Source organism: Haematobia irritans, chromosome 3 (assembly GCF_050003625.1).
Source record: "Haematobia irritans isolate KBUSLIRL chromosome 3, ASM5000362v1, whole genome shotgun sequence".
NCBI lineage: Eukaryota > Metazoa > Arthropoda > Insecta > Diptera > Muscidae > Haematobia > Haematobia irritans.
The window spans coordinates 43,918,293-43,938,109 of record NC_134399.1 but is presented as its reverse complement, the minus strand read 5'-3'; the positions used below and the strand labels follow the sequence as shown (position 1 = coordinate 43,938,109).

Below are 19,817 nucleotides of genomic sequence, written 5' to 3'. Positions count from 1 at the left end.
AATTTGGGGGCGCTTCTGAGAATCCCCAGTACGTCGAAAACAATCATATACGATATCAAAAACTCGTCGGAAAAGCGCCGTCACTATTGAGAAGTTGTACCACGCCAAGTTACTACAAAAAGGTTTCGCATGAGTGCAATTATTGGGTGCCTTTATAGATCAATTTAGAACGACGCCAATAAGAGACCCTCCAAACAATCAGAAAAAGCACATTTTAAGATAGTGGTAAAAGAATCATTGTGGTCGAGTAAAACACGTTTGTTTAGATATTTATTAATTTGATTAATCATTTACAAATTCTTAAAAATATAACATTTATACCACTATCACATCACATTTAACATAATTTTTTGCATTAATGATGATGTAGAGTTACAAGTAGAGAGTTACATGTTGCAGCGTCTATCAGCCAGTGTTTTTATTCGATGGAGGCAGCGTGTCTGTAAAATATTTGAAAAACAATCACTTTATTCCGTTTGGAAAATCAAAAATTGTTCACCAATATACCTTTCACAATTTTAAGCGTAAAATCTATGTTTTCAGATCTTTATTTTCGTTTTTATTTAAATAAAATCCCTGCCAGCATTTCAAAGTTCCATTTCAACCTCATCGTTACCACAGACTCGTAAATGTCACTTCAACCATCATGAAAAGGTACATCAAAAAGTACATGCAAGTAATTTGCCATCCCTACTGTTAAAAAAGCCATTTTTTTTTTTGTGAAACGCCAAGCGCAACCAGCTTGTTATATTTTAATTAAATAAAAACGAATATAAAGTTCTGAAAACATAGATTATACGCTTAAAATTGTGAAAGGTATATTGGTGAACAATTTGGTGATTTTCCAAATGGAATAAAGTGATTGTTTTTCAGATATTTTACAGACACGCTGCCTCCATGGAATAAAAACACTGGTTGATAGACGCAGCAACATGTAACTCACTACTTGTAACTCAACATAATCATTAATGCCAAAAATTATGTTAAATGTAATGTGATAGTGGTACAAATGTTATATTTTTAAGAATTTGTAAATGTTTAATCAAATTAATAAATATCTAAACAAACGTGTTTTACTCGACCACAATGATTCTTTTACAACTATCTTAAAATGCACTTTTTCTGATTGTTTGGAGGGTCCCTTATTGGCGTCGTTCTAAATTGATCTATAAAGGCACCTAATAATTGCACTCATGCGAAACATTTTTGTAGTAACTTGGCGTGGTACAACTTCTCAATAGTGACGGCGCTTTTCCGACGAGTTTTTGATGTCGTATATGATTGTTTTCGACGTAGTGGGGATTCTCAAAAGAGTCCCCAAATTCAAAAAATGTTGGCAGGGATATAACAAGCTGGTTGCGCTTGGCATTTCACAAAAAATTAAATGGCTTTTGTAAAAGTAGTGATGGCAAAATACATGTATGAAGTACATTTTGTACTTTATGATATGCTGCCCCCCCATCACAGTAGGATGGTTGTAGTGACATTTACGAGTCTGTGGTAGCGATGAAGATGAAATGGAACTTTGAAATGCTGGCAGGGGCAGGATGTGTTCAGATCAGTTCAAGCTTACTTTCACGGTAACTTTTTTAATCATATAATTTGGAAATATTAAATGTTTTGCAAGGGCTGTCACGCGGAGTAAATTCCGTCCTGAAATTTCAGAATTTTCGGGACAGAATGAGTCCCGAATGTTTGGATTCTTATTTTGAATCTTGGGAAAAACCCCAAATTTTTGACTTTTTTGCATATTTTCTTCCTATTGTTGTTTTTCTTTTATTCATATTGTTGAGTTGGACTGAGTGTTTGTTAAGTGTGATAGCAATTTGAACCCAGCTAGCATTTCAAAGATCCATTTCATCCTCATCCTTTATCACAATGGACTGAATAGTCTAAGTGAGCCTGAATCTTAATCAGGCTGCCACTTTAACCTATAACCTATCATCATCGCTACCACAGACTCGTAAATGTCCCTACAACAATCGCCAACTGTGATGGGGAAGCATATCAAAAAGTACAAAATGTACATGGAAGTGTTTTGCCATCACTATTGTTAGAAGACCCTTTTATATTTTGTGAAACGCCAAGCACAACTAGGTTTTTATAATTTATTTAAATTTAAATAAAAACGAAAATAAAGTGCTGAAAACATAGTTATTACGCTTGAAATTGTGAAAGGTATATGGTGAAAATTTTTCGACTTTCCAAATGGAATAAAGTGATTGTTTTTTTCAGATATTTTTCCAGACACGCTGCCTCCCTCGAGAATAAACAAACTGACTGATAGACGCTGTAGCATGTAACTTACTACTTGTAACTCAACATCATTATTTTATTAATTCAAAAAAGTATTGTTACGTTTTTATATTTAGGCGTTTTTAATTACCCGTCAATTAAAACACTGTTCGTTTCAATAACGTTAACCCTGCCAGCATTTCAAAGTTCCATTTCATCCTCATCGCTACCACAGACTCGTAAGTGACACTGCAACAATCGCCAACTGTGATAGTATTTTGCCATCACTATTCGCATGGAAGTATTTTGCCATCACTATTGTTACAAGAGCCATTTTATATTTTGTGAAACACCAAGCACAACTCGCTTCTTATAATTTATTTAAATAAAAACGATAATAAAGAGCTGAAACTTGGCGTGGTACAGCTTCTCAATAGTGACGGCGCTTTTCCGAGGAGTTTTGGATATCGTATACGACTGTTTTCGACGTAGTGGGATTCTCAGAAGCGCCCCCAAATACCTTAAAACTCACTTTTTCTGATATTTTTAGAGGGTTCTTATTGGCGTCGTTCTAAATTGATCTAAAAAGGCACCTAATTATTGCACTGATGAGAAACTTTTTTTGTAGTAACTTGGTAGGGTGCAGTGTCACTTACGAGTCTGTGGTAGCGATGAGGATGAAATGGAACTTTGAAATGCTGGCAGGGTAATTATTGTAGAAGTATAGAAATACAAATACATATCTCTCTACGCGGGCTAATTTGTTAAAAAAATTATTGAGCTAAACCAAATATCAGCAATGGGAAAAGTGTGCCAAATAAACGGTGATGCCAAATTGAATTTTATGGAAAATAATTTGTAAAATGTATGGGTCCTTTTCAAGTAATTGAAATAATTGAGATCTGGTAATATTAGCATTTGACAGTAATGCGCTTTACAGACTATCAGTTATTCCGGACGACAGTGCTCGTGTCGAACATATCCCATATATTGTGCACATTATAAGTTAAGTCCGACGGCATAATCGATACTGCTGCATGTTTAGGGGATCGATAACACCTTTACCGATTATTTAGTCATCGCCGACAAGTCGTATCGATCCGACACACTGTAAGATTCTTTACAAACACCGACATTCCCTCCGGAATAACTGATAGTCTGTAAAGCGCATAACGTAAGCCATGCGAACGAACTAATGGCAGTAAAAGAAACCAAAATCGAGACGAAAGTTCGTTCCCAATTGCTTATGTTCGGATATCAGAAATAGACTGTTAGTACTAAGCATAAACTCGAACTTAATACGGCGTTCCCACCAAGCCTGTTTTGGGGTTTGAAATGTTTTCCCTTTATAAGAAGCACTACAAAACGAGTCAAACTAAAACATCTCAACTCGGTGTGAACGGTCGAATGTTTTGGAAAACTAATGAGGAAAACGAGTCAGTGGGAACATAGCATAATACCCATCTTTAGTAGTAAACAAACAACTTCCAGTAAAATATTTAAAAAAAATATTCTCAAGTTAGGTACGTGAATGGGGCTATTATTTTGCAGGTTATTCGATAACAAAAATCGATAATATCTCATCCTTAAAAGGAGAGACAACAGAAAACTTAAATATTTAATATTAGTAATATTATTAAATTAGTAATATTAGTAATTTATACGGAATTGTTGTAAAATGAATGAAAGATTGGATTGAATGTAAAAAAACTATTTTAGACCTCAAGTTACGTTTTTTGTTGACCAAGAACTTCTCTAGCGACTCGGAGTAACTGGACAATAAAGAAACTTATTTTGATAATGGAAGACAAAATGGGAGAATCGGACAATGTTACGGCATTGGAATTACAAAAATGTAAACGGATTTTACATTTTAGTGATGGTGTAATGGAGGAGTTTTCGGATACCGATGACGAAGAAAATGTAGATTGTGCAGAACTGGACGTCGATGTTGTAAGTGTATAGCGCAAAGTATAAAAAAATATATATCTGTTCACTTTTATTTTAAGAAATCTTGGCCTTTAATACCTCGTATAAAATATCAATTCTATCAAGCGGGTTGTAAGTTTCTATACGGGATTGATTACGTTGGCGAAGGATTAGCGAGTTTCCTCGGAATCACAACACCAAAATATTTCAGCGAATCTGACATTAATAATGCTTTCCAAGACAATATGTACGAAGAAAAAGACAACAATTCTAATTGGGCACAAAGTAACAACACATCAAATATGGTCATTACAAGTTTTCCATCTGGTACTTAGATATGTATCGTCAAAGCTATTTAAAGATGATTCGGCCCAACCAATGAGTCAAGGGAATATATGTATGTGTGTTGCTAGCAAACAAACATTTTTTATATTATAATTTTGAGTATTAAAAACATTATTCCGTTAAGTATGTATGAAATTTGAATATTTATGGGGAATTTTATACACGATAACTGAAATATTTTTCTTTTGCAGTAAGTGTTTTCTCTTAAACAGTTTCGAAGTATAAAAACTGTTGGTCGAAAACCTATGTTGTTAGCATCTATTTTAACTAGTTTATTTTTATAATTTATTATATTTGTAAATATATAAATAAATAAATTTAAGAACTTAATAGGTGCGTTATACATTTTCTGTAAATCATTGCCAAAATCTTTTAGAATTAATGTCATTTATTGGATCTACGGTATCTATACATATATCCAGAATTGGTATGCCTCTATCAAACTACGAGTTCACTACATTAAAAAATATTAGGATGGTGAGTACTGCAGAGAGCTACAAAAGAGACCTTCTAGATCAAACAGCGTACCAGGCCGGTCTGAACAAGTTTCCTGAGGATGCTGTAGCTGAAGCGGTGAGATCAGGAAAGTGCAGCCGCCTCAATACCTATCTATCAGATAGCAGCGGAGCTGACGTGTCCAATCTGCAACCAAGGGTTACGGGTTATCTTTTCTCTTGCCCTGCTAAATCTGCCCGACTCCCCACCAGATCACTTTGGACACATCCCCCCTTAAGGTGAGTACTAGGTTCGAGTTTTTCACCAAAACGCTAAATTAAAAGTGCAAAAATATATATGAAGACGATAACATTTTTATCAAGTCTCTTCAAATTATGGATGGAAAACGTCCAATGTATTGATTGCGAACAATTTAATATTTCGAAATTAATTGATTAAAAAAGTAACCTTGAAAATAAGCTGGGTTTCAGCTTGAAAACTGGGATTTTTCACCAAAACACTAAATTAAAAGTACAAATATATTTATGAAGACGATTATATTTTGATCGAGTCTTGCCAAATAATGGATGGAAAAGATCCAAGGAATTGATTGCAAATAATTTTATATTTCTAAATTAGTTAATTAAAAAAAGTAACCGTGAAAACAAACTGGTTTTCAGCTTGAAAACTAAACACAGTACTCAGCTTTAGTCGCATAAACTTTTACGATTTGGACATCTTCAGAATGGAATTAAGAGGAAGAGTCCAGAAATCAAATGAGACACTACAAGACTTTGCAACAGAAGTTGAGCAGTTGGTGCTTTTGGCATACCAAGGGGAAAATCATCCTCTTATAGATCGTATCAAGATTGAGACTTTGGTGAATGGCATTCTAGATTCTAAGCTACATTCGCAGAAACATTAACATTTGCACTTGCACAAGAAACAGCGAGATAGCTGGCACGACCTAAATTTCACAAGGTAGGCAGATTGGAGACCGAGTGCGACGAATCGAACGCCGTGATTGAGTTGGTAAATGAGGCTCTGAGGCAAATAATGCAAGAAATGAAGCAGCAGGCAAATAAATCTAAAAAAAATGCTATAACTGTGATCAGACTGGACATCTTTACCGGGAATGTAAAGCGCGGCGTAAACCGTCGGGGTCAATCTCGCCATCCCCATTAAACAACAGTCCTAAGAAGGTGACCACAAAGCCAAGCGACTCAAATTTAAATCTTGCGGATAAAATAAAATGTATAAAACAAGTTATCGATGAAGCCTTGACAAGACGGCATTGCAATCTAGAAATCACGCACTACTCGAAAACTGAACCAAAGGAGACAGTTGTAAATGTCAGGCAGTTACACATCGACTCGGAAGTGGACTGGCAAATAGAACAACGTAAAGATTCCATTCCTACCAATAAAGAAATCGCAGTCGAAAGTCCACTTATGAAATCAATGGGATAGTCTAATTCTGGTCAATGGTCAACTCCAACGTAAATGAGAAAGCGAAGATGGCAAGAAAAGTCGAAATTTTATTATCGTACCAGAGTCCAAAGTAAAGGATGTTTTGACGGTGTCCTAGTGGAGGTCAACTGGGCATAAACAAAACCGCCGAGAAAGTGAAGAAACGATTCTACTGGGTTGGATACCAAAAATCAATTGCTGAATGAAAAACCAATTGCGAGAAGTGTATGAAGGCGAAAGGTCCAACACGGAAAAGTCGGGGGTCATATGCAAGAGTATAGACCAGGAGCTCAATTTGAGAGAATAGAAATGGACGTTGCAGGCCCTTTACCAGTAAGTGATTCTGGGAACAGATATGTTCTTGTAGTCATGGACTACTTCAGCAAGTGGCCAGAGGTTTAAGCCATCCCAAACCAAGAGGCAACATAAACTGGATATGTCGCTACGGTGTGCCATCCGAGATTCACTCAGACCAGGGAAGAAATTTTGAATCGGATATATTCAAAGAGATGTGTGTGATGTGAGAAAACGAGGACTTCGCCATTACATCCACAGTCCGATGGCATTGGTAGAAAAATTTTATCGCACTCTGGAAGAACATCTACGAAAGGTGGTGGACAACGGCCAACGGACAGCAAAAGTTTTTGCTGTCTACTGAACTTGGCATGGAAGAAAACAGTATCGACGTTGCAAACACTTTTGGTGAAGTTCACAAATCAGTGCGTCGCAAAATAAAAATGGTTAGCAATCGGATGAAGGTGAGATATCGTGCTGCGATTACTGAAGGGTTCCACGAAGGACAATTAGTTCTAGTGTACAACCCGCAACGAAAGAAAGAATTGTGGGAGCAACTGCAGTTTATGGGCCCCTCACCGAATTACTTAAAATTAATATATGTTGTGTCATTCGGTGAGCTGATTCCAACAAAGTGACCCATACCCGGAGGAAGTACCCGGGTCTTGAGATATAGCCCTCCAAAGGGTCAATAAAAACTTGATATATCCCTTTTGTTTTTTGTCCATTCTAGACTTGGTATCATATGAAAGCTTATTCAATGCACTTTTTTACGCAAAAAATATTTTTTTAATATTTAATTTAGTTTGGGAGATATAAATAAAAAAAGAAAATGTTTACCCTATTTTTTGTTATTTTCATTATATCTCAAAAAGTCTTCGATTATACCCTACAAACCTAGTTTCTGGCCTTTCGATTGATGTACTGCATGTCTTTATAGGTCCGTTTTTAGCAAAGTTATTGAGCTTTCATTCTGAGTAGAAAAAAATTGTTTTGTTACTGAAAAGTATTAACCCAAGGGGGAAAAGTGGCCGGCCGGACAGAGACCAAAGTGGGCTAATGTGGACCCAAGGGGGGAGAGTAGCCGGCCTTCGGTCGGGGTTTAAGACTTTCTCCTATGGACAGAGTCCAAAGTGGGATAACGCAGACCCAAGGGGAGAAAGTAGACGGCCTTCGGCCGGGGTTTAAGACTTTCTCCTATGGACAGAGTCCAAAGTGGGCTAACGCAGGCCCAAGGGGGGAAATGTAGCCGGCCGGACAGAGTCCAAAGTGGGCTAACGTGGACCCAAGGGGGGAGAGTAGCCGGCCTTCGGCCGGAGTTTAAGACTTTCTCCTATGGGCAGAGTCCAAAGTGGGCTAACGCGGACCCAAGGGGGAAAGTAGACGGCCTTCGGCCGGGGTTTAAGACTTTCTCCTATGGACAGAGTCCAAAGTGGGCTAACGCAGGCCCAAGGGGGGAAATGTAGCCGGCCGGACAGAGTCCGAAGTGGGCTAACGTGGACCCAAGGGGGGAGAGTAGCCGGCCTTCGGCCGAGGTTTAAGACTTTCTCCTATGGAAGGAGTCCAAAGTGGGCTAACGCAAACACAAGGGGAGAAAATATTCCAGTAATAATACATTTTTTTTCTACTCAGAATAAAAACTCCATAACTTTGCTAAAAGTGGACTTATAAAGACATGTTGTACATCAATCGAAAAGGGTATAATTAGGGTATAATCGAAGACTTTTTGAGATATAACGAAAATAAATAGGGTAAAAATTTTCTTTTTTATTTATATCTCTCAGACTAAATTAAATATTAAAAACATATTTGCCTATTTTAATAAGCTCACACCCTCCATCCAACTTTCATTCAGCAGAGTAAATAATGTGGCCCGCGCGCTGAAATTCAAAGCTCTGATCATTTCATAAGAAATTCCGTCCGGACAAGGAGCCGACTTAACGTTTCTAGACAATAGAAGCTTTTCGAAATCCCCAAAACGAAACCTGATGGCATTCTCTTCTATGGCCTGGTGGAGACATTTCGTATATTGAAGTCAGATGGAGAAATGAAACGGGGGTCAGGTTGAGGACGACCACAAGATGATATTGAAGTAGGATTCGTTGCGGAAGGTTGATCAATTCGGTTTTGTCGGACCGGTCCAGAAATAATTTTCAGGTATTCAGCTTTCTGACTCTCAGTCCATAAATTTCGAGTTGCCTTAGGCCTCTTATATTGTCGGACATTTTGTATAAGCTTCCACATATCACATGGACCCGCCTTCACCACTTCGTCTATAAAATTCTGGAAGTTGGCCCTCTTCCGCTGCCTAACGTGAGAGGCAAAGGCCCTATGCGCATCTTCCAGTCCTATACAGTTTTCTAGGTTTCTTTCACGGTAATATTTGTGCCTCGCCACAGTACGAAGCCGAAAGAGTCTGCTTGCCTCGTCGTCCCACTACATTTTTGGCTTGAATTTATTGTTAGGGCCAATTAAAACAGTATTCGCCTGTACTATATTCTGAATGCGCCTCTGAAATTCATCAAGGGAAGATCCAACATTCATGTTCTGAACATCCTTCATGACACCATTATTGCAAACGCGGTGAGTGTTTCTAGGAGCCGTGTCTATCTCAAAAAGCTCAATACTTACGGGGTGATGATTACTATTTGTCAGCTTCAAGGGGCTAACAGACCAAACAGGGTTACCACCAAATCCGTGCAGAAAAGTGACGTCGATCGCCGAAAAATACCTGTCCCCAATGGAAAAGGTTGGCTCGCCATTATTAAGACAGTAGAAATCATTCTCAGACATGATTTCTGTTAGAAATTCGCCCCTGCGATCTTCCTCAATATTTCCCCAAAGTGCGGCCTTAGCATTGAAATCGCCGGCCACCAGTGTAGTGCCAGTAAGCCCCTTAGTGATGTCCGTCATTCCTCTCAGATATAGACGAAAGTCGCTAAGACTCGTAGATGGTGGGACGTATGCGATAATGATATTGATATTCTTCCTGAGATTTAGTGTTGAGAAACCAATTGCCTCGAACTCACCATCGATGTCAAAAATGGAAAACCGAATAGATTTATTAATGTAGGCGCCTACGCCACCAAAACCGTCTCTCCTACTTTTGCCGATGAAATTATAATCAAGTAAGCTGGTGCTGGAATTGTCTCGAATCCACGTCTCTGTTAAAAGCGCAATGTCTATATCGTTACGGTATAAGTATAGCTCAAGGATGTCTTTGTTGTTGTTGTTGTTCAGGCTTTGAATGTTGAATTGTAGAATCTTCATGATGGAAAAAATACAACAAATTATGCATTTAGTACTGGCCTATCAGTAGGCTGTACCCCGCTACTAGCGATATTGCTGATGTCAACATCAATTAGAAATTTATTAATATCTTGTCTAATACTGTTGAAAAATTCATGGGTTTCTGGGTCCAAGGCCCGTGACACCATCGAGTTTGAAATTTTCATAGCGACATCATTCAGAATTTTCTCATACTCTGAGACTCTGTTGCTCTCCAATGCCGCAAGAGCATTACCATTGGGAGCCTTATAACCTGGTTCATTGAGCACCTTGTTGTGCTCAGCCATGGTTCTCCTAGCATTGTCCTCCTCCCTTTCTTTGTTAATGCTAGACTTGGCCACCGATGAATAGGGAAAGGTGGTGTGTAAGCTTCTGGCGGACTGTTGAATATTGTTTACTCCCTGTCGGGTGTTCTTATGGCTGCGACTAGTTGGCAGAGCAGGGAATGACGCGTCGACATGATCCGCAAGTAAAGAGAATTGATTTCCAAAGGGAAGGGGTTTTTTGATTCTGGTTTCTAATAAGGAGATATTTTCAATAGTCATCCTTTCTTTAATTGCGTAGGCTTTCTTCCCGGCAGGGCAGGACTTATCCGTGGGGGGGGGGGGGGGGGTTGATCCCCATGACAATTAGAGCACATAACCCTGTTTTGGCACTCCCCATCTGCGTGACGAAGAAAACAGGAACGACAATTGGGTTGGCTCTGCTTGCAATGCTTTTGAAAGTGGTTGAATCTAAAGCAGCCGTAGCATTGCGAGAAAGGTATAAAATGATTGACTGCATACACCGTATGGCCATAAAAAATTATCTCCTCGTCAATTCTTGGTCCCTTAAACAAGACCTTGACTCTCCACGTTGGAACCATCTCACCAGTATTCCTATCTCTTCTGGTAACACGAAACATGTTTAGGATGTCGATTCCGTTTCTGGCCTTAAAAAAGGCCTTGAGTTCGTCCAAGGGAATATTTGGATTGATCGGAAAAATGATGCCCATGGTAGCCACAAAGTGGGCGAAAATTTTCGGTTTGTAGCCAAGTGGTGGCAAACGTTGATCCATTAGGAATGCATTAGCTGCAAAACCATTTCTAAAAGTAATCTTAGCGCGACCGTAGCCAATCTTAGTGATGTTGATGAACTTGTCGGCCAAGATCGAGTATGTTCAGGGATTTGCGTTGTTCCCCATCATTAAAGGCATCCACATATACTATATAAGGGCCCTTGGGCCTACGATTGACTTCAATACTCTCACCGGTTCCAGAATTATCTGAAGGGATGGCCGACGCCGCCACCTTCATGGTCCCAATTTTACGCTCCTTAGACCTGGTCCTGATGTTGGGACCCGGGATCCTGATCTGGTCCTCGTTAGCCCTCCTCTTACCCCTAGAAGGGGCGGTTTCGTCGGGGGTCGGTGGCCCCCGATCATCCATCACGAAAGGAAAATAAAATTGGCTACAGCGGGTCGGGGTGTCCGAAAGTTAAATTAAAGTCGTCAGATCACACAAAAAAAGGTGAAAAAGACGGTTAAGCCTCCTCAAGGCTAGAATCGCAAGAAGAAAACGCTCAAAGCTCGAAAGTAAAAAAGCAGAGCACTGGAAAGTTCTGAAAAGCACCGAAACACGAAAAGACAAGTCTACGGCACGCGCGCCAAAAGCGAACTGATGTAAAGAATCTTACAGTGTGTCGGATCTATACGACTTGTCGGCGATGACTAAATAATCGGTAAATGTGTTATCGATCCCATAAACATGCAGCAGTATCGATTATGCCTTCGGACTTAACTTATAATGTGCACAATATATGGGATATGTTCGACACGAGCACTGTCGTCCAGAATAACTGATAATTTGTAAAGCGCATGAAGTAGTACGTAAGTGCGTCCTCTCCGTAAACAGTATAATTACACTACACGGTACTTTTTCACAGTAAATGAATGTGAAAAGTGAATGAAGTGTGCATTAAAACTGGACAGTAAATAATTAAAAACATTCCTGCGAACTTATAAAATAATTTAGAATTGATACTTTTTTTAAAAAGTGCGAAAAAAAACGCATTTTTATGAAAATCTTCGGCGACTTTGTGAATTCGTTCGGCTGCTTATTTTAAGACGTTTCCAGTCGTCAAAATCTCGGCGGCGTCCGCTCGTAAATGTCGTCGGCAGCTCGCCGAAGCCGGCTTGAAATCGGCTGGCGCCAGACTCTGGTATCTAGTTTGTCATCACTGTCACAATATTGGCCGATTAATGTAGTTATCGATCGAAGCCGATATCGCAAGCATTATTTACCGAAAGAACTATTAGCCAATTTGTTTCTAAATTTTGTTCTCTTTTGTTGCCTTTAAATATAATTGTGGAAAGGAGTGACAATATCATAATTTGAAAAAAAAAGAATTTACAATGTAAAGTCGCAAGGAGTTATAGCAAATACATCTGAAAACAATTAATTTTATTATGTGTATTGTGTGTATTTATGCGTATGTGAGTATCATGAAATAAATTTGTGTATATGTATTTATGTGTGATTGAAAACATTGCCGTCTGTCGAAATGTTTGTTGTCAGCTCCCAGATGACAACATTTTTGCCGTCTGTTGAAATGTTGCAAGCTCCCAAAGCAACATTTTTGCCGCCTGTTGAAATGTTGCCAGTTCCCGGAGTCAACATTTTGGCCGCAGGTTGAAATGTTGCCAACTCCAAGAGACAACATTTTTGCCGTCGGTTAAAATGTTGCCAGCTCCCAATTAACAACATTTTTGCCGTTTCACGACACCATTGTGTGTGTGTGTGTCGTGTGACGCAGACGCCATTATGTCGTATCTATGTCGGCGGAAAAAGCAACTTAGGAGCATGGTACAATAGCCAGGTAGTTGTAGTATTACAAAAAAACAGAATTCAAGTACAGCCAAACGTCAGTTTTGGTTATAATAATGTTAGTAAACAAAAGATATTAAACATTTTCAATTTGTTTTGTTTACATTTTAATGTTAGTTACCAATAGTAACCTAAGTAACCAATAGTTACCTATGTAACCAGTAGTAACCAGACATGTTTTTGACAGTTGGATGTACTCAGCTGACTGTGATGTAGTACCTTTAGTAGTTTTATCATGCTTAGGAGGTCTGATTTGAGTGTTGATTTTTGTAATTGGGAGGCCTGATCGTCCCATACCTACATAGAACATAAACAATTTTATACCTTATTAGTGACCCTGTTTGGAAATAGGAGGATATCCATTTTGTTTGTAACGTTAACATTTTCGAAGGTAAGTAGGATGATGCCACATATATCTGTATTTTTCAGATAAATGCTTATAGTGATCTAAAACACTTTGCTTTATTTTTTTTATACCCTCCACCAGAGGATGTGGGGTACATTAACTTTGTCATTCCGTTTGTAACACATCGAAATATTGCTCTAAAACCCCTTAAAGTATATATATTCTGGGTCGTGGTGAAATTCTTAGTCGATCTAAGCATGTACGTCCGTCCGTCTGTTGACTTCCGAACGAAACAAGCTATCGACTTGAAACTTGGCATAAGTAGTTGTTATTGATGTATGTCGGATGGTATTGCAAATGGCCCATATCGGACCACTTTTATGTATAGCCCCCATATAAACGGACACCCAAATTTGGCTTGCGGAGCCTATAAGAGAAGCAATCCGATCCGGCTGAAATTTGGTACATGGTGTTAGTATATGGTCAAATCAAAAGCTATACGTAAAAAAACCAAAATTGCTGTTAGCATCGTGTTTTATATTTTATATGAATTTTTATATGGTTTTTTTCTGCCACATTGTTACTAAAAAAAAACGCCGTTTTTTAACCTTTTTAAGCCGCCAACATCCAAACTACTTACCCGATTTGATTTTTCTGAGAATGAATTGTAGACGGCTCAATTTTCTTTAATTTGAGTAGTAGTAGGATCAAGTAGGTCAAAGAAGACGAAAGATATGCTCAAAATTGTAAGTGTACCTCCAAAAATTAAAAAAAAAGTTCAAAATTTTGTATCTCGAAAACCAATCGACAGAAAATTTTTTAAAACTCATTTTCGTGTTTAGTAGGTCAAAATCAATGGGAAAAAGTATGCTAGAAACAAATAACAGAGAAAATTTTGTTATTTGTGACCTAGTGTAATGTACCAACATTTTATTTCTATAGAAAATTTTGTCAAACTGAATTATAACAGGTTGGGTGATAAGTTCCCGGTCTAACAAAGAAAAACACATTTTTTTTTGTCAAAATTCGTTTTTATTATTCAATATAGTTCCCTTCAAGATCGATACAACGATTATAACGACCTTCCAATTTTTTGATACCATTTTGGTAGTACTACTTTGGTTTTGCCTCAAAATAGGCCTCAGTTTCGGCGATCAAAATTTTACCCTGCGAGCATCCTTTTGAGGTCTGAGAACAAGAAAAAGTCGCTGGGGGCCAGATCTGGAGAATACGGTGGGTGGGGAAGCAATTCGAAGCCCAATTCATGAATTTTTGCCATCGTTCTCAATGACTTGTGGCACGGTGCGTTGTCTTGGTGGAACAACACTTTTTTTTTCTTCATATGGGGCCGTTTTGCCGCGATTTCGACCTTCAAACGCTCCAATAACGCCATATAATATGTTGATGGTTTTTCCCTTCTCAAGATAATCGATAAAAATTATTCCATGCGCATCCCAAAAAACAGAGGCCATTACTTTGCCAGCGGACTTTTGAGTCTTTCCACGCTTCGGAGACGGTTCACCTGTCGCTGTCCACTCAGCCGACTGTCGACTGGACTCAGGAGTGTAGTGATGGAGCCATGTTTCATCCATTGTCACATATCGACGGAAAACTGTATTACGAGTTAACAGCTGCAAACACCGCTCAGAATCATCAACACGTTTTTGTTTTTGGTCAAATGTGAGCTCGCGCGGCACCCATTTTGCACAGAGCTTCCGCATATAAAAATATTGATGAATGATATGACCAACACGTCCCTTTAATATCTTTAAGGCTTCTGCTATCTTGATCAACTTCGTTTTACGGTAATTCAAAATCATTTTCTGGATTTTTTTGATGTTTTCCACCTCTTTCGGGCGTCCACTACGTTCACCGTCCTCCGTGCTCATTTCACCACGCTTGAATTTTGCATACCAATCAATTATTTTGATGTCCCTGGGGCAGAGTCCGAAAATTCATTATCAAGCCAAGTTTTGGCTTCCACCGTATTTTTTCTCTTCAGAAAACAGTATTTTATCAAAACACGAAATTCCTTTTTTCCATTTTTTTTTCACAATAAGAAAAGTTGCTTCACAAAAGACGTTCTATCTCACAAACTAATTGACTTACAGACGTCAAATTTTGACACGAATCATTTGAAGGTTAGTACTATATAAAAATAATATGAATTTAATACTAGCAACGCCATCTATGTGTCAGACCGGGGACTTATCAGCCAACCTGTTATACGTATTTAATCGGCTTTTTTTGTTGAACATATACCCCGTATGGACTAACTTACAATTTAGAAGACGGTGTGTTACCGCAACGCAAGTAATTCGATTGTGGATGACAGTCTTTAGTAGAAGTTTCTACGCAATCCATGGGTGGAGGGTACATAAGATTAGGCCTGGCCGAACTTACGGCCGTATATACTTGTTTCTTTTTTTGTATTCACCACATTTGACGTGGTTTTCGTATCCGATTTGTCTTGAGATAAATTTCCTTCAAAACGTTTATAACACTTTGATTTGTAAAATGACTGCGGTATGCAATATCTCAAAATGTTGCGTATGATTAATTTTGTCGATGCAGGTGTAAAATATTCTTTTCGGCCGAAGCTCCTTTTTGTTACTATTAACCCTGCAACGGGTGAGAAGGTCCCTGGGAACCTTTTTCATTTTCAAAGCGAAATTAATCCTTGATGGTCCAAGGGAAGTACACCCCACATGTATTCCAAGAATACGTTATAGATATCATATTTATTTAATTTTTAATTATTATTATTAGTATTTAAGAAATATTTGAAGTTTAACCAATAATATATTTTGTAACGAATAGGGCCTCTATGAGGCTATGTTACTAATAAAGTTGAAATAAAATAAATAAATAAATAAAAATTTTATATAGATTCGTTTAAAACCTGAGCTGACCTCAGGGAACTTTGACTGAAATTCAAAGAAATCGTTAGTGAATGCACTGTCTTTTCAATTTTTTTTATTGTTTGAACGCATCTCTGAAACGGAAATAGAAACACATATAGACATCAATGAAGAAATTAGATGGTGAAGACGAAGAAATGAACCAATTTCCTCATGGTATCATATGAAATTTTAGGGAGCAATACATGAAATTTGGCAAAAATTTTGCTGTTGGTAATATTAGTATCTCTGCCAATTTTCAAAGAGATCGAATCATGTTTATATATATATATATCATCGTCCATATATAATCGTCCGATTTGAGTTTATATCGCTTATTACTCATCCAATGTTTCTCGAATTTTGAACAAACCGGTTTTGTCTGGAGTGCCAAGCACTTCTACTACGTTTGGTTCAAACCTGATCATAGTTATATATACCTCTCCTATATGTAGAGATCCAACTGCACATACACTGAAAAAATATTAAATTAGTATGAAAGATTACGCGACTTACCCAATATTAAGAACAAGTTTCCATAATATAAAGAGATTCTAATTAAAACAAAATTTATAATCTTTGCTTAAAAATTATTTTATGGAAATTTAGATAAGAATCTTTGAAAAGTTGTAGGGCCAATTTCCCTTAACATAAAGAAAAAACATGATTTAAAGGTGTACTCTTTTAATTAATGAATCTTTGTATTAAAGATAAAAAACAGAACATAGATTTAAAGCCAGATAGCTCCAAAAAATGACTACCCGAGTAAAAATTGAGGGATCTAATTTGATACAATTAGATATGAGTAGATCCGAAAAATGGTAAGATCTAATCATATCTAATTACTATGGAATTAGATCTGATCAGATCTCAATATTGGCCTAGATCTAATGTCTTAGATATAATTATATCTATATCTATATAAAGTTGGGTCTGATGTTAGATTTCGTCATATGTGGAATTATATATAATTATATCTAAATCTGCTTAGATCTAAAGTTGCCAATTTTGAGATCTAATCATATCTTATTAGATCTTTCAATTTTTACACGGGTATATTAAAAAAGAAGCATCTTTGATTTAATACCAAAGTCAAAAGCATTGAATTCAAGTAAACTTTTTCAGAATTTATGCTCTCACAACAACATCACAAAACTGTATTATAACAACAATAAATATAGAAGACAAATAGAATATTATAATTAAAGCAAACGCATAAAGTAAAATCAGTGAAAAATATGTGGGTAAATTGATTTTTTCTTATTTTTCTATTTGTTAACAAAAACGGGAATAACTAAAAAGCAAAAAAGTAAATGATTATACAAAATACGAACAACAAAATATTGCGTCCCACAACTAACTATATAAATAGGATTAAAATATAATAAGAACTAATAAAATGGTAAAAATTATTTAAATTTTGCCAAAAAAATGCAAATTCATTCTAGAAAAATTGCGATTTTTTTTTTAATATTTGATGTCAAACTTTCCTCACAAGCGTAAGAATGCATTAAAACTTAGTTATTTGTCAAAACATCTCAAAATTTCTTAATTCACATCCAAAACACTGTATTCGCATCACACCTTAAGAAGTGATGCAAATTCAGTCCTAACAGGTTGGCTGATAACTCCCCGGTCTGACACATAGATGGCGTCGCTAGTATTAAATGCATATTATTTTTATATTCAAATGATTCGTGTCAACATTTGACGCCTGTAAGTCAATTAGTTTGTGAGATAGAGCATATTTTGTGAAGCAACTTTAGTTATTGTGAAAAAATGGAAAAAAGGTATTTCGTGTTTTGATAAAATACTGTTTTCTGAAGGGAAAAAATACGGTGGAAGCAAAAACTTGCTTTGATAATGAGTTTCCGGACTCTGCCACAGGGAAATCAACAATAATTGATTGGTATGCAAAATTCAAGCGTGGTGAAATGAGCACGTAGGACGGTGAACGCAGTGGACGCCCGAAAGAGGTGGTTACCGACGAAAACATCAAAAAAATCCACAAAATGATTTTGAATGACGGTAAAATGAAGTTGATCGAGATATCAGAGGCCTTAAAGATATCAAAGGAACGTGTTGGTCATATCATTCATCAATATTTGGATATGCGGAAGCTCTGTGCAAAATGGGTGCCGCGCGAGCTCACATTTGACCAAAAACAAAAACGTGTTGATGATTCTGAGCGGTGTTTGCAGCTGTTAACTCATAATACAGTTTTTCCGTCGATATGTGACAATGGATGAAACATGGCTCCATCACTACACTCCTCAGTCCAGTCGACAATCGGCTGAGTGGACAGCGACCGGTGAACCGTCTCCGAAGCGCGGAAAGACTCAAAAGTCCGCTGGCAAAGTAATGGCCTCTGTTTTTTGTGATGCGCATGGAATAATTTTTATCGATTATCTTGAGAAGGGAAAAACCATCAACAGTGACTATTATATAGCGTTATTGGAGCATTTGAAGGTCGAAATCGCGACAAAACGGTCCCATATGAAAAAAAAAAGTGTTGTTCTACCAAGGCAACGCACCGTGCCACAAGTCATTGAGAACGATGGCAAAAATTCATGAATTGGGCTTCGAATTGCTTCCCCACCCACCGTATTCTCCAGATCTGGCCCCCAACGACTATTTCTTGTTCTCAGACCTCAAAAGGATGCTCGCAGGGAAAAAATTTGGCTGCAATGGAGAGGTGATCGCCGAAACTGAGGCCTATTTTGAGGCAAAACCGACGGAGTACTACCAAAATGGTATTAAAAAAATTGGAAGGTCGTTATAATCGTTGTATCGCTCTTGAAGGGAACTATGTTGAATAATAAAAAGGAATTTTGACAAAAAAATGTGTTTTTCTTTGTTAGACCGGGGACTTACCAGCCAACCTGTTATGACAAGCCCATGTTAAATTCATCGCTTCTGCGACAATTTTGAACAACTTCCGAATCCAATAAGAACTTGTTCACTACTTTTTTGGCGACGCTTTTTTTGGTGGGTTATTATTCGTATAATTTTCGTAAAATACTTTCAATAGTTTTATGTGTGTCGAATAATATAAAATCTATAATTCTTCACATTTAATATCTCAATTTTGTGTAGATAAAATACTTAAGTTTTTTTTGTAATAAAATGTTTAAAATTTTACCATCAGGTAATATAGTTTTTGTTGAAATCAACTAAAGGGTGATTTGTTAAGAGCTTGATAACTTTAAAAAAAAAAAAAAAACGCATAAAATTTGCAAAATCTCATCGGTTCTTTATTTGAAACGTTAGATTGGTCCATGACATTTACTTTTTGAAGATAATTTCATTTAAATGTTGACCGCGGCTGCGTCTTAGGTGGTCCATTCGGAAAGTCCAATTTTGGGCAACTTTTTCGAGCATTTCGGCCGGAATAGCCCGAATTTCTTCGGAAATGTTGTCTTCCAAAGCTGGAATAGTTGCTGGCTTATTTCTGTAGACTTTAGACTTGACGTAGCCCCACAAAAAATAGTCTAAAGGCGTCAAATCGCATGATCTTGGTGGCCAACTTACCGGTCCATTTCTTGAGATGAATTGTTCTCCGAAGTTTTCCCTCAAAATGGCCATAGAATCGCGAGCTGTGTGGCATGTAGCGCCATCTTGTTGAAACCACATGTCAACCAAGTTCAGTTCTTCCATTTTTGGCAACAAAAAGTTTGTTAGCATCGAACGATAGCGATCGCCATTCACCGTA

At 37.5% G+C, this 19,817-nt stretch overlaps 2 protein-coding genes and 1 long non-coding RNA gene across 4 annotated transcripts in view; all 3 read left to right on the top strand.

Annotated features, from left to right (window-relative positions):
* Positions 1-568: 568 nt before the first annotated feature.
* Positions 569-1,087, top strand: LOC142228950 (uncharacterized). The gene is made up of 2 exons (XR_012720291.1): positions 569-816; positions 874-1,087. It is a non-coding gene; the product is annotated as an uncharacterized LOC142228950 (long non-coding RNA).
* Positions 1,088-3,814: 2,727 nt separating this feature from the next.
* LOC142229946 (uncharacterized) lies at positions 3,815-4,839 on the top strand. Its single transcript, XM_075300542.1, has 2 exons — positions 3,815-4,188; positions 4,245-4,839. The coding sequence occupies exons 1-2, from the start codon at positions 4,036-4,038 to the stop codon at positions 4,497-4,499; spliced, it is 408 nt and encodes a 135-aa protein (XP_075156657.1). The 5' UTR covers positions 3,815-4,035; the 3' UTR covers positions 4,500-4,839.
* A 7,401-nt stretch (positions 4,840-12,240) lies between these two features.
* Positions 12,241-19,817, top strand: part of fz4 (frizzled 4) — an 84,419-nt gene continuing 76,842 nt past the window's right edge. For both annotated transcript variants that reach the window (XM_075299472.1, XM_075299471.1), the window contains exon 1: positions 12,241-12,468. The gene's annotated coding sequence lies outside the window, so the exon portion shown is untranslated. The remainder of the gene's footprint in view (positions 12,469-19,817) is intronic.